Source organism: Cupressus sempervirens, chromosome 11 (genome assembly GCF_028749045.1).
Source record: "Cupressus sempervirens isolate cs-2001-9-10 chromosome 11, ASM2874904v1, whole genome shotgun sequence".
NCBI classification, from domain to species: Eukaryota; Viridiplantae; Streptophyta; class Pinopsida; order Cupressales; family Cupressaceae; genus Cupressus; species Cupressus sempervirens.
Genome location: NC_143128.1, coordinates 308,275,704 through 308,288,690, shown reverse-complemented (window position 1 = coordinate 308,288,690; position 12,987 = coordinate 308,275,704). Strand labels below are relative to the sequence as shown.

Below are 12,987 nucleotides of genomic sequence, written 5' to 3'. Positions count from 1 at the left end.
AGAGAAAAAGCTTTGATAACAAACAAAGAGCCATTAGCAGTCAAATCTACCCAAACAAGAAGTGGGTAATTGTCATCTTCCATAGTCAGCCTAGGATTTGTAGGGATCTAAGAGAAAAATAACTTAGCCAACACCAAGGCAAGAAAAAACTCACCTCCATCCTTGTAATTGGAATGAACGACCTCAAATATGGGAAAAACCCCCCAAAAATGCACGAATGAATGTATCTCCTTAAAGAGCATGCAACCAGAGATACAACAAGTGACATTCAAGGGAGGGGCAAACTTCCCAAAACTAGGAGGGCAATAAATAAATAAAGACCAAGGGGCAAGAAACCACTATCCAAATATTCCAATACCATTATCAAACAGATATCAAAGCCAAACAACCTCAAATTGCCTTTGGTCTCCCAAACCATCATTGTCATCAATGTTTTCCCCTTCCTCCTTCACAAGATTCAAATTTCCATGCCTGCTCCTCTTCCTTCTCATGCTAAAAAAGAACTCCAGATCATTTCACTATTACTCTCTAACCATTATAACAAAAAATCTCTTAATCAACTGGACTTAACAGTCTTAATTTGTAAATCCAATTGTATGATGTCATTCCATTGAATGTTTATAAGTCCTTTAGATAGGCCACTAATTGAAGGGTGACAAGGTCTAGATGATCCTTGGTGAAAATCCCCTAAAAACGTCACACCTAGTAGTGTGCTTGTAACCTTTAACATGGTTGGCTCCCAATTAAGCTCACTTCAAAGGAGTAAAAAAATTGGGTTACTAATCCTAGGTGATTTTTTCCCTTAACAATGTTTTCACATAAAAAATCACGGTGTTAATGTGTTCATGAATGCTTTTGACATTGTTTTCTTTTATAAGTTGAAATTGTTATTCACTATTGTAATTTGATTAATGAACCCGATACTCGATATGGGAAGAAAATATGTTTACTGCTTATGATCAATTAAATTTACTATTATCACCAAATTGATTAATTGTTTAGTTGAAGATGTTTTAAGTTGGTAAAAAATTTCAAGGGCCTACAGGGCAACTAAGGATAACTAATTCACCCCCCTCTCAGTTATCTAACATATCCATCATTATAATCCACTGTGTAGAATGATGTATTTAATTTTAGTATCACTAAAATGGCCTATAAGACCCATATGCAACTAAGATTTCAAATACCTGGCTTCTTACAAAAGATAAACCAATCTCTCTATTGTCTAGACCTTGTGTTGTATGGCCAAGCAAGCTCATAAACACCACAATTTTGAAGCTATCAAGTTTTCACAAATCCATTTGAGTTTATTAGATCATTTCTAGATTTTGTTGTATGGTATTTTTTTATCATCAACGCACATGATCCATCATTAGGATGCAAGAGAGCACATAAGGACAATAGAGAGAAGGGGAGGCAACATGCTAACTAAGGTTGACAAGACCTTAAAGAAATTAAAAACTAATCATAAAGTCACAACTCAAAAATATATTATGAAGACCAAACCAAAAACAAAAGAATTAAATGTAATAATAAGAATTAAAAACTAAAACTAAATAAAGAGATGCACAAAAAAAAAAAAACTAAGGGGAGAATTAAAACCCAAAAATTAATAATTAAGATGTTCTCTTGTGTTTTTATTTTTGTAATTTTATTTAAATTATTAATTGTTTAGTTTGATTCATCTCCTTTCTCATCATCATATTTAATTATTTTATTCTTGGTTTGATCTTGGGTAGGGGTCCCATGGGAAGGGCTTGGGCTCTATTTTTGTGGAGCAGGTGGCTCCATGGTAATATTTTAGAGGGGGCTAAAGCTTTAATTGGAATCTTTTACCACTGCCATCATGTCATGTATAGAATTCCATCATTATACACAAAGTAGCCCTCTGAGCAAAAACAAGCCAACCTATAATAGGAACTAGCCAACCTGGAACTTTTCGCCGACCCTTGCCATAGTAGGGGGTCATAGAAGCCATAGGGGCCACCCCTACAATTCTATGGGAGTTGTGGGGGGTATAGGCCAACCTCGACTCTACCTCTCCCACTCCTCCTGAGTGATGCGTAATGCTTCTGGCCCCTACTATTCTCAGGGGCCCCTACGGGGTTACCCTACTCTTCTAATGGGGTGGGGGGGTTCCACAACATAACTCCCCACCAATGACACCCTTAGAATAGTAGGGACTACCCAATCTCGTCTATAGAATGATAGGGCACCCCCCAAAACATTCCCCCTATAGGTTCATGTAGACGCACCACCTGACCCTAGATGGTATAAAGGGCAATCATGGGGTGGGATGGATTTTTAGGGAGCATGTTACGTCTGGAATGGAGAATCCCTCTGCCCTTTAGAATAGTAGGCAACTAGAATTTTGTTGCCTTGACACTTTATTAGTCCTACTATAGCCCTACGGGGCCAAGAAACTCCCCTAAGCTGCACGAGCCCCTACAATTCTAAGGCCTCGGCCCATAAGGGGGTGTTCATGTGGGAGGCTAATGTTGGTGGCGTGTGATGATGTGGCCCTATAGCCCATAAAATTTTAGGGTAGGGGAAAAGGCCCCCTTTAGAATAGTAGGGGGCCATAGAATAGTAGGGGTTGGGCCATAGAATTGTAGGGGGCCAACGGGGCCCTGGGGTTCTAGCCATTTATCCTCAGCTCCCTACTATTTATAAGGGCCCCAATGAATCTTAGTTCATGGCAATTCAACCCCTACCATTCTATAGGCCCCTACTTAACCTTACCCTTACAATAATCTCTTTTAGGGGCCCTTACCCTTACAATAATCTCTTTTAGGGTCCCTTACACTTAAAATAGTGGGGCAATAGGGGTGGGGTGGGGTAGTAGGGGTGGGACAACAGGGGTAGGGGTAGGGGCCTATCCTGGATGAAGATGTCGCAACCTTAGCTCTCCTTGGGTTCCAACTGCCCCATAGAATTGTAGGGATCCTCCCTTCACCCCTATCTAATCTAGATGAGTGAATAGTTGTCACCCCCCTCTCTTGTTATCCACATGGAATCTTTCACTTAGCCTAAATTGAACACGAAAAACTATAAGGTGGGAGGACAAGAGATCAAATAGCTTACCTGAATTGCCTATAGAATAGTAGGGTTGATGAGTGAACAACCCAGTTAGGATGGGAGGATAATGAGCCCTCTTGCTATGATTCCTCTTACTAGGGTCTATTATAATTCCTCTTACTGGGGTCTGCTATGATGAAATGAACGCCCAACCGAGAAGGCATGGAGGCCAAACAATGCTAATTGAACCTCTGATTGAACTAAGATGCATGGCGACAAGAAATAAACAAAGGATGGATGCTTCGGAGATAGGAAGCCTTCTTTAGAACCACCACTCCAGGTTTCTCATACAAGTAAACAAGGATGGGTGTTTCTCACCTACCTAATAATACAAATAAAGGGCGGATGCCAATGGTGTTGAGACACACACAAATGTTAGTCAGGAAAGACCAACCATCGACTTGATTGATGATTGACCAGACCTGCAATAAGAAATGGGTGGGCTTCCTTCTGATGCTCGACCTTCCCTTCCCTTCCAATAGTAGGTGTAGGGGTAGGGCCTATTGTGACCGAGGTCCCACCCGAATGCCATGTTACGTAGATGATTGTGCATAATGGTTGCCCAACCGATAGAGTGGCATTTGGGTTCATCGGCAGGCTGCCATGAATTCTTGACCAACAATTCCCTTTAAAATAGTAGGTTGGCCTTGTTGGGAACTATTATTCAAGCCTGCATCTGCAAGCATGCAACAATTTAGCTGGGCCCTCCCCTAAACAAATAATGCCCCCACCCCATATAATGAATGGTGGGCAGGGGGGCTATAATTCTAGGTAGGCATGGTAGGGGTGATTCTATACGTAACATGTACATGGCCAACCCTACAAAATAATGGGCCCGATGCCCCCCAACCCCCCCCCCCCCCCCCCCCCCCCCCCTCCCCCCCTTACATAATACAATTAATGGGAGGGCTATATAAATAATGGGGTAGGGGGCAGGGACCCTTCCCTGATCCTGATAAATGTAGGGGGTAGGGGGCCTACAGGGGTAGGGCCCTACATACCCATGGGTGGGGGTTTCTATTGCCACCCACCTGGAACTATCGAGTCCCAACCATTTATATAGGCATCTACATGAACCATGGCCCTTTACTATATTGGGCGATTGCCCCACCCCACAACACCTTACTATTCTAAGGCACCGCTAATAGATAGGAGTGGAATGGTTCTCTCCATCTGGGGAGTGGGGGTGCAAAGGTGGCCCATATATAGAGAGGCTTGGCAAGCCAGTAAGGATGCATGCAGATGCAGGGTGGCTATATGTCTATAGTATTAGTCAAGAGCTCTACCATTCTATAGGCTGACCCAACCGTATTCGAATTAGATAGGCCTACCAGTATTTATACATGGCACCCCATTGATATGAATTGACATAAAGGGCTGGGCGGTCGAGCATTGAACCAACTACAGGTACAGGTGTTTATTGTTTAGTCGTTCATTGTTCATCTGGTCGGCTCGAGCTGTCCATACTGGGGTTAGTGTAGTTAGAGGGTGTGCTTGAGGGTAGGGATCAAACAACACACAAAGGACGTCTCCCCTCACCTTTATATCTTGCTATGGTATATGGGCATCCCCTCACCCTCCCAACCATCTACGGATGCCCATGCCCCTTATCTTATAATAGTGGGGGTGGGGGTAGGGCGCTTCTACATGCCTCTCAAGATAATACTCATCCCTTCTTATATACATAGGGGCCTCATCTTGCACCATCCTCAGGTTCACTTGAGATGCCCACCCATATAATAACCATCTACCGGTGCCCATACTCCTTACCTTATAATAGTGGAGGTGGGGGTAGGGCTCACCTCAACCCCCTACTATTTGGTTGGGCTTCCCACCCAAGATCTTACTATTGCCTCCCACTCGTCGATGAGATGTGAACCGATGGCCTATAGAATTGTACGGGAACTTTGGAAGGAAAAGGACCCATCTTAGCCTTATATTGAGTGAGGTCAATCGATAGCAGCAAACATTCTTAGCAACTTATGTTGTTAGGCCCCCCAGGATGCATGTAGACTCGTCATCTCAATTCATTATGGGGGGCAACCTCTACTGCCTTATGGAAATATGGTCAAAGGCACTCTTCTATGCCGCTATCAATTCTAAACAATCAGTTGGCAATGAAAAATCTAGGGCGAGTTCCCCCATGACTCACTTCCATCCCACCCGATCTTGGCAAAGTTTGCCTTCTCCCCCCTGATCCCTATAGAATGGTTGGCTCGGGTGAGAACTAGAATAAATGGTCACTGGGGGGTGGCAACTGGGCTCGTACACCATTATGGTTCTTTCTCTAGGTTTATTGCCTCTCTGGATGGGTTTGAGTGAATACAAAAAGAAAGGAATGCATGGGTTGGATCAATCAAAATTGCCAAGCACCCTACTATCTATAGGGGCTCAAGGAACCATTCCTGCATCCTACATTTTCTTCCAGCACATATTGTATCTCAGGTGTTATGCTTACGACTAGAATTATGGGTAGGTACACTTGGATGGCATCACTATATCAATGCGTAATGTGCACCACTTCCATTCACCGTGGTGCATACTCCTTACAGTAGATGCAAACCGATGGAATGGCATCAACTTAGTGGGGTGAGGCATGACCCTACCTTTACCTACATTCATTGACCTACCCTCACCTACATTCATAACTAGTGGGGGTGGGCAGGGTGTGACCATTGATAATAGGGGTAGATGAATGCAGTTATGAGAGTACACAGGGTGGCTCATATCCTAACAAATAGATCTCTAAATAAACCTTGCTTCGCAGGGTGTGACCATTGGTAGCAGAGGTAGAGGAATGTAGTTAGGGTGGCTCGTATCCTAACAAATAGATCTCCAACTAAACCTTGCTTTGTGTTACCATCCCGCGATGGCAACATCAAAGACAAAGAAAGAAGGGGGCCCATTATTTTCTAGGTAGCACTCAGAGAGAAAGAAAGGCAAGCCCAACAAGAGAAAATAAAGGATGTGTTGGGGTGAAGAATAAGAATGACTGGGTTTGGGCCGATCATAATTGCAAGCATAATTGCTAGGGGAACCTGCATCCCCATATAATTTGAGGGCTACCTCCTCCACCATTTCCAACATCAATTGTATCTCGGCTATTGCGCCTAAACCATACTTATGGGCTGGTGTGCTAGGAAGGACTTACTACTAAATGCACTAGATCTGTATGTAAAACCACTGCAATTTATAAGCCCAAGGGAATGACTGATCAATGATGCGATGTGCATTCATGGGGTTGGGCCTATCAATAATATAGGGGTGGCATAAAGAGTAGGGGTGGGCCTATAGAAATAATGGGGTAGGGGTAGTTGGTTTTGATAGTTCCCACCCGATGCCATAGGGGCCTGCCCATAGAATTGTAGGGCCCATACATAGCCCATAGAATTGTAGGGTAGGTAGGCCCTTAGGGGCCTAGAGAGGTCCTACTGAGGGTTTGAATCTAGCAGGCATCTCGCCCTACACACCACCTGCCCCCCAGTTCCGTTGCCCCAAATAGATTATTGTGCCACTAGATATGAATGCAGAGGTTCAGTTGCCCCAAACAAATTATTGTCCCACTATAGGGAGGTTCAGTTACCCCCCTTAAATATAGTTGTAGGGGGTATGCATGTGAATGCAAAGGGGACATTGAACCCTGCATTTGCATGCACAAGGTATGTATATGGAGAAAGGAGGGAAGGTATGTCTATTGAAACAAACCCTTCTGGTGCACTAGATTTTGCAAAAACCCCATAGATAGAATAGTAGGGGCTCGAGAGATATTGTATTGGGGGTGGGCGTGTGTGGAGTTGGAATTATAGTTGAGGGGGGGGGGGGGGGGGGGGGGTTTGTTTCAGGTTGAAACCTCTGGCCCCTGCACCAGCAATAGTTACCCCCTCCCCAATTATTATAGATAGTTCACATTTACCTTTAGAATAGTGGGGTGGGGTCCCCAAACAGATTATTGTGGGAAAGCATGTTACATATAGAATATCCCTACCTCTGCACCCCGCCAATGAATAGTAGTAGCTTAGCTTGGGAACAATGAACCCTATCAATTCTATGGTAGCCCACAAGCAGTGGCCCCTACTATTCGCCTTCACGGGCAACGGACCCTATCAATTCTATGGCAGCCTACCAGGTAGCGGATGAATCTAGATGGCCTGCTAGGTCTATTGAATCAACCGTTAACTAATAATGCTTATCGATGGACATCACTTATTGTTGTACATCACTAAGAGAAGCAAGGTAGCACGTCACGATTGACGAACCTCACTAATAACAAGAAGTAACAAAGAGAAAAGAAAGGGCCCACCCAACCCAAATAAACTCATGCTGCATTGCCTGTAGGGATTTGTTGTCGCTGGACCGTCCTGCATAAGGGCTATGGGAGAACCCTACAGATAGGCCGTATTGGGCCTACTATTTCATCGGGGCCAACAACATAGGGTTAGAGAGACTATGGGATAACGTGGGACTTCTCGACTTCTCTATTAGGGCGGACAGGTCCTTTGCATGTCAACCTAAAGCATTGAGTGAGCTGGCAAGTTATTATTTACTTCGCTCGGTGCAATAGTGTATGTAGCAGTTATGCAAACTAATAACTAATAACTATTCTAACTAGATTTCTTGGGGCCCCTACTCTTCTATAGGCGATTGATTGGATACCTTCACCGAATAAAACTTTCCCCTGCAATGATGGAACTACATAATCCCCTTTAGAATAGTAGGGCAAGAATTGACCTTGTTGGTGAGAATTGAATGGATAATGTCTGGAATATCGACATTTAATAACCTAGCCTGGGGCTTTGGCTCGATACGATGTGCAAGCAGGCTCAACTGATAAGGAGAGAACACCTTTGAACTCTTCAATTGTTCCTTTCACTTTTTTGCAAGGACACTGAGTAGAGGTCGTGCTAGTGTATCAAGTCATAAGGCCAGGTTCCTCCTCACCCAATAAGGAACTTTAGATGCATTCTCCCTCGACCAAAGGGGTGGGGTACGTGTTGTGCTCGCTTGAGGTAGGAGGGCGAGGTACGAAGTACGTGTTGTGAATCACCCTAACTTGATGTTTGTGTGTGCCCACCCTACATTAGCTTCGTGTGCATCAAGTTCTTCTCTCTCTAGTAACTGAAAGCATTTGCGCCCTACTATTCTAAAGGGAGTAGGTTTTCCCTCAAAGAAAGTTGAACAATTCAGGACCGTTAATTCAGATACGATGGAGTAGGGCCTACTATTCCAAAGCTCCATTAATCCTGTTTTTGTGGAGTTTTGGATGGCTCACTTGAAAAATGAGGGAGAGGAAGAATGGCTCACCTGACATCAGAAGGTGAGGATTGACGAAAGGAAGGCGAGCACTTCTGCCTTTGGGATGATGCTTAATTGGGGTTGGTTGACTTACTATGGGTGTGGTTTCGATGCACAAGCTCGAGTCGGGATGCATTTTTGCCTAGCAAATTGGTGGGATATAGGAGGTAGTCCACTCGCTTTCTTTCTCATGACGAGGGGTCTAAGGGAGCAATATGAAGCTACTTACTCTATTTATGGCTTTGATGCTAGTTAGTCTGCTTGCTATGAATCCACAATTGACGAATCTGGAACAGGATATGCTACTAGCGGGAATGCTGGTTGTGCAAAGTGATGGCATGAAAGCTGATTTTTTTGACATAAAAGGAAACAACAAGAAAGATCAACAACGGCCCCACTATAGCCTCACTAATATGGATATGCATCTTGATCTGTCTCTGCTGGTGGATCCACTACTTGTGGTTCCTGAAACGAGCCATAAAATTGGAAGGAATGCAATGGACTATCAAACTGCTGCTACCCTTGCCTCTGCATTCTTTGAGAGGGTGAAAATGGGGTGGGGCTGGATTTAGCCCCACCAACTTAAGGAAGATTTTGCCATTTGTCAAACCTACTCTTTATTTTCCCACCAAAATGAAATAATCTCACTAAACAAATTTATGAAAAAATATATATTTTTATCTTTAAAATTCATGAGACAATCATCTTCCTTGAATTTAAGAGCTAATTTTTAAAGTGGATTCACATATAGTACCACTCCCCTTTTTAACATCCGCTCTAAGCAGGTGCCCATGGGACCCAGCCTTAGCGGTGTATTTTTTAGCTTTGACTTTAGAATTAGTTTTATATTACTTGTATCTGCAATCTGTATGATCTTTCTTCCTTGTTTTCTGATGACGGATGTAGCATTATCCAAAAAACAAATCAAACCAGAAATGATCAAACAAACTGTTAACTTCAATTTCATCATACTCGCTTTTGGCTTGAGACAGAAATTCATCGTGTCACACTAAATAATCTCACTGCCTTCAAATCAAGATGGAGGAGAGCGGAGAGACACTTTCAGTGAAGGTCCGAAATTTCGAGCTGAGAGATGTTGACGATTTCATGGTGTGGGCGACCGATGATGAAGTGACCCGATTGTGCATGTGGGAGACATATAGATCGAGAGAAGAAGGGGAAGAGTACATACAGAAAACAGCCATGGAGCATCCGTGGTATAAGGCTATCTGCATCGGCGAGAGGGCCGTTGGAGCCATTTGCATCGATCGATTCGGTGAAACTGCTTCATGTAGGGCAGAAATTCGATATGTGCTGGCTCGCAGGTGGTGGGGAAAAGGCATTGCTTCTCAGGCCGTTCGCTTGGCTCTCTCCACGGCCTTTGTTGACATGCCCGGTTTGGAGCGCATTGATGGCCTGACGGAACCCCACAATTTGGCTTCTCAGAGGGTTTTAGAGAAGGCCGGGTTTGTCAAGGAAGGGCTGCTCAGGAAATATCGTACAGCCAAGGGAAGAACTATAGATTTGTATATTTACAGGTTTCTTGACTCAGATTTGCCCCAGTCTAGCTGATTGCTGAGATTAAACGGTGCATATTTTCGGAATTGGAAGTGGTAAGTTTTGTTGCCCTCACTCGAACCCGGGACCTCTTGTTTCTGGTCCTAACGTTATAGCGTTGGTAAATATTTGTTAAATTCTAGTAAGCATCAATTTGTGAATTGAACATGTATAAATATATATCTGGTATAGATTAGAAAGGCGCAGAAAGAAAATTTCTCATGTCTTTTGTTGATTCAAAGTGAGATATAAACAATCATTTCACAAATTCAGAATTAAAGAGATACAAGTTTAAAACATACAGTAAATTCAAACATCGGACTTACGTAGTTCCCCAATTTAGTTACATCCACACAAGGCAGGGGGACGTCTTTTTATTATTATCTCTGTTCTAGTTTTAGTTACAGCAACTAATATGCTTCAGCAATACAATGATAATAAACGATTGCATCATCCATTAATATTGAAATCTCCAAAGAAGTTAAAAAGGCAATCTTGGAGGGAAAAACAATAAGGAGATGAAGAGGTAACTGTTGGACTTAATCATTCAACAATCTCCCATTTGAAGTCCAACCACTACTGCAAGTGGTTCAGAGATATTCCCGTCAGGCTTACTTTTCACATGTTGACAATGCCAAGAGAAACCGGACAAACTTGGCTTCTCCCTTGAGACTATCTTTGTCAATGCATTAGCTGGAGTCACCTTTGTACGTACCTTCTCAACTTTCAATTTGCCCTCATCAAGAATGCTTCAGATGAAGTGATAACTCAATGTGCTTTGTTCAACTATGAAATGCAGCATTCCTAGCCAGATGAGTAGTGGTTTTGCTATCACAAAAGTGAGTGAAAACGTGCTATTTGCATTCCAATTCACCAATAACCGCTGCAGCCATATTATTTCCTTAGCATCTTCAGTGAGAGCAATATATTCGATTTCATATTGGAGAGTCTAACCACTTGTTACAATCTGAAAATCCAACTGATGGCTGCCCCGATAAATGTAAAGACATAAACAGTGGTTGATCTTCATTTGTACAAAGCATCGGGCATATTGGAATTGACGAAACCTTGCAGATGTGCATTTTTTACTAGAGAGCAGTTCGTGGTTCTTTTCCATTTATGACTTTCGGTCTATGGAACATCCACAGGGTACTTTCATGTCAGTGCCACCTTGTTGTAATTCTCTGCTTTCAAGGGCAGCATATTCTTCGAGAGAATTGTAAAGACTATCATTTCAACAAACCTGCCACATAAGCTAAATACCATAATTAGCAGAACATTCACAAGTCAAAAGGGCAAATGTTTGCATTGAATTTTTTTCTAACATTACATTACTCATAAAGCAAAGAAACAACATAATTGATTACAAAATTGGACCAACTTGTCTAATGAAGACATAAATATATGAAAGGAGATGTTGACCTTCTCATTGAATAGATTGATTGTACAATAGTTTAAATATATCAAGTCTAAGTGTATTTTACAACATGTGATAGAATAGATCATCAGGTCGAATCATGAATACAGAAATGAGAAAAAAATACTGTGTAACTCCCTATCTTCGCCAGCCATTGGACTTCTTTCCACCATTTTCGGTGCTTGAGACAAGAGTGTGGTATAAGTGCTATTACCACCAAACCATGGAGTGGTTAGCTCCCCCGGTGCTCAACCTGTCATGTTGAGCATGCTGACAGTGTCCAGTAAGCCTAGCAACTTGGAACTAGTAGTACAGATGGATCTGGTGCAACAATGTAACTATACTACATATCACTTATGACTATGCAGTAACTTAATACCAAGGTCACCAGGAGACGGGGAGACTTCAAGGTCTCCGGTACTGGTACGGCAATTTTTCAAATAGGAGACGGGGGTACTTGGAGACGGCAATTTTTTTTTTTAAAAAAAATTAAATTTTTCATAGTTTAAACTTAAAGAGTCTAATACTAAAAGTAAATACAAAACTTGAAAATAGTAGTACTATAAGAGTAAAAGACTAAAGTAAATAATAATAGTGTTGTCACATTAAAAATTAAAATAGATTCATAGAGTCAAAGATTTCAAAACTCACATGATCACAATATTGTATCTCATAGACATTTGTTTTTTGAATATTGCATATGATCACCATAATATCAGATTGATAATTGCTGAGATTATATACATATTCAAATTTTAAATTCAAAAAAGTATAGTTTGATGCTGAATTGCCGATATGCAAACAAAAATGAACACTTTATACAATAAACAAAAAACAGAAATATATCTAGTATTAGTATGTCAATGGTACTATCATCTACTCCACAAGGTTGTGATCATCCATCTCAAGGTCTTCAGCTATCATGCTCACCAAAAGATCATCACTCTACAACTCAGGTTCCTCTAATGGTAGTACAACTGGGGGCAAATCATTAAGGCCATTTGGGTCAACCGCTTCTTCCACCATGGCTGCAACATCTCGATCATGTGCAATTTGATCCCATTTCGCTGAGGGACCTTCCATATATGTAGGATCAACACGAGAGAGAAGGCGGAGTGTGCTATGAATGTACACCAAGTTCTCTGCTTTCTTTGATCCCAATCAGTTCCTCTTCAATGAATGAATAAAACCATAAGTGCTCCAATTCCTCTCAGAAGCTGAAGAACTAGCCACTTGTGACAACAATCTTATTGCAAATGATTGCAACTTAGGAGTATCACCTCGTGATAGAATCCAAAATAGTAGGAGATATAATAAATTATAATATAAATATCTTGGAAGTTCAATCGGATATTTGTAAACATAAATATCTATAGAAATATCACAACATAAATATCTACATTTTTAATTTAAAAATTTAAATATTTTTGCTTGTTCTTAGTGGTTTTAATTATTTCTCAAATATTTCTAATTATTGTTGGTTCATTTGGAATTTAGAATAAAAATAATTTTTTAAAAGTGTTTCTAATGTTTTTAAAGTTATTAATTTATTAAATAAAATATTTAAAATGATTTAATCATTTAAATTATCGGCGGTTTTAATTTTTGCATTAAAAACATTTAAATGAGGGCTAAAATATATA

The 12,987-nt window shown here is 41.5% G+C and overlaps 1 protein-coding gene across 4 annotated transcripts in view; it reads left to right on the top strand.

The window, feature by feature from the left end:
- Positions 1–9,216: 9,216 nt before the first annotated feature.
- Positions 9,217–12,987, top strand: part of LOC149529363 (uncharacterized) — a 56,333-nt gene continuing 52,562 nt past the window's right edge. For all 4 annotated transcript variants that reach the window (XM_089809987.1, XM_089809989.1, XM_089809985.1 and 1 more), the window contains exon 1: positions 9,217–9,983. In XM_089809987.1, the coding sequence (XP_089666113.1) occupies positions 9,409–9,942 (534 nt within the window). In that variant the 5' untranslated portion in view covers positions 9,217–9,408 and the 3' untranslated portion in view covers positions 9,943–9,983. The remainder of the gene's footprint in view (positions 9,984–12,987) is intronic.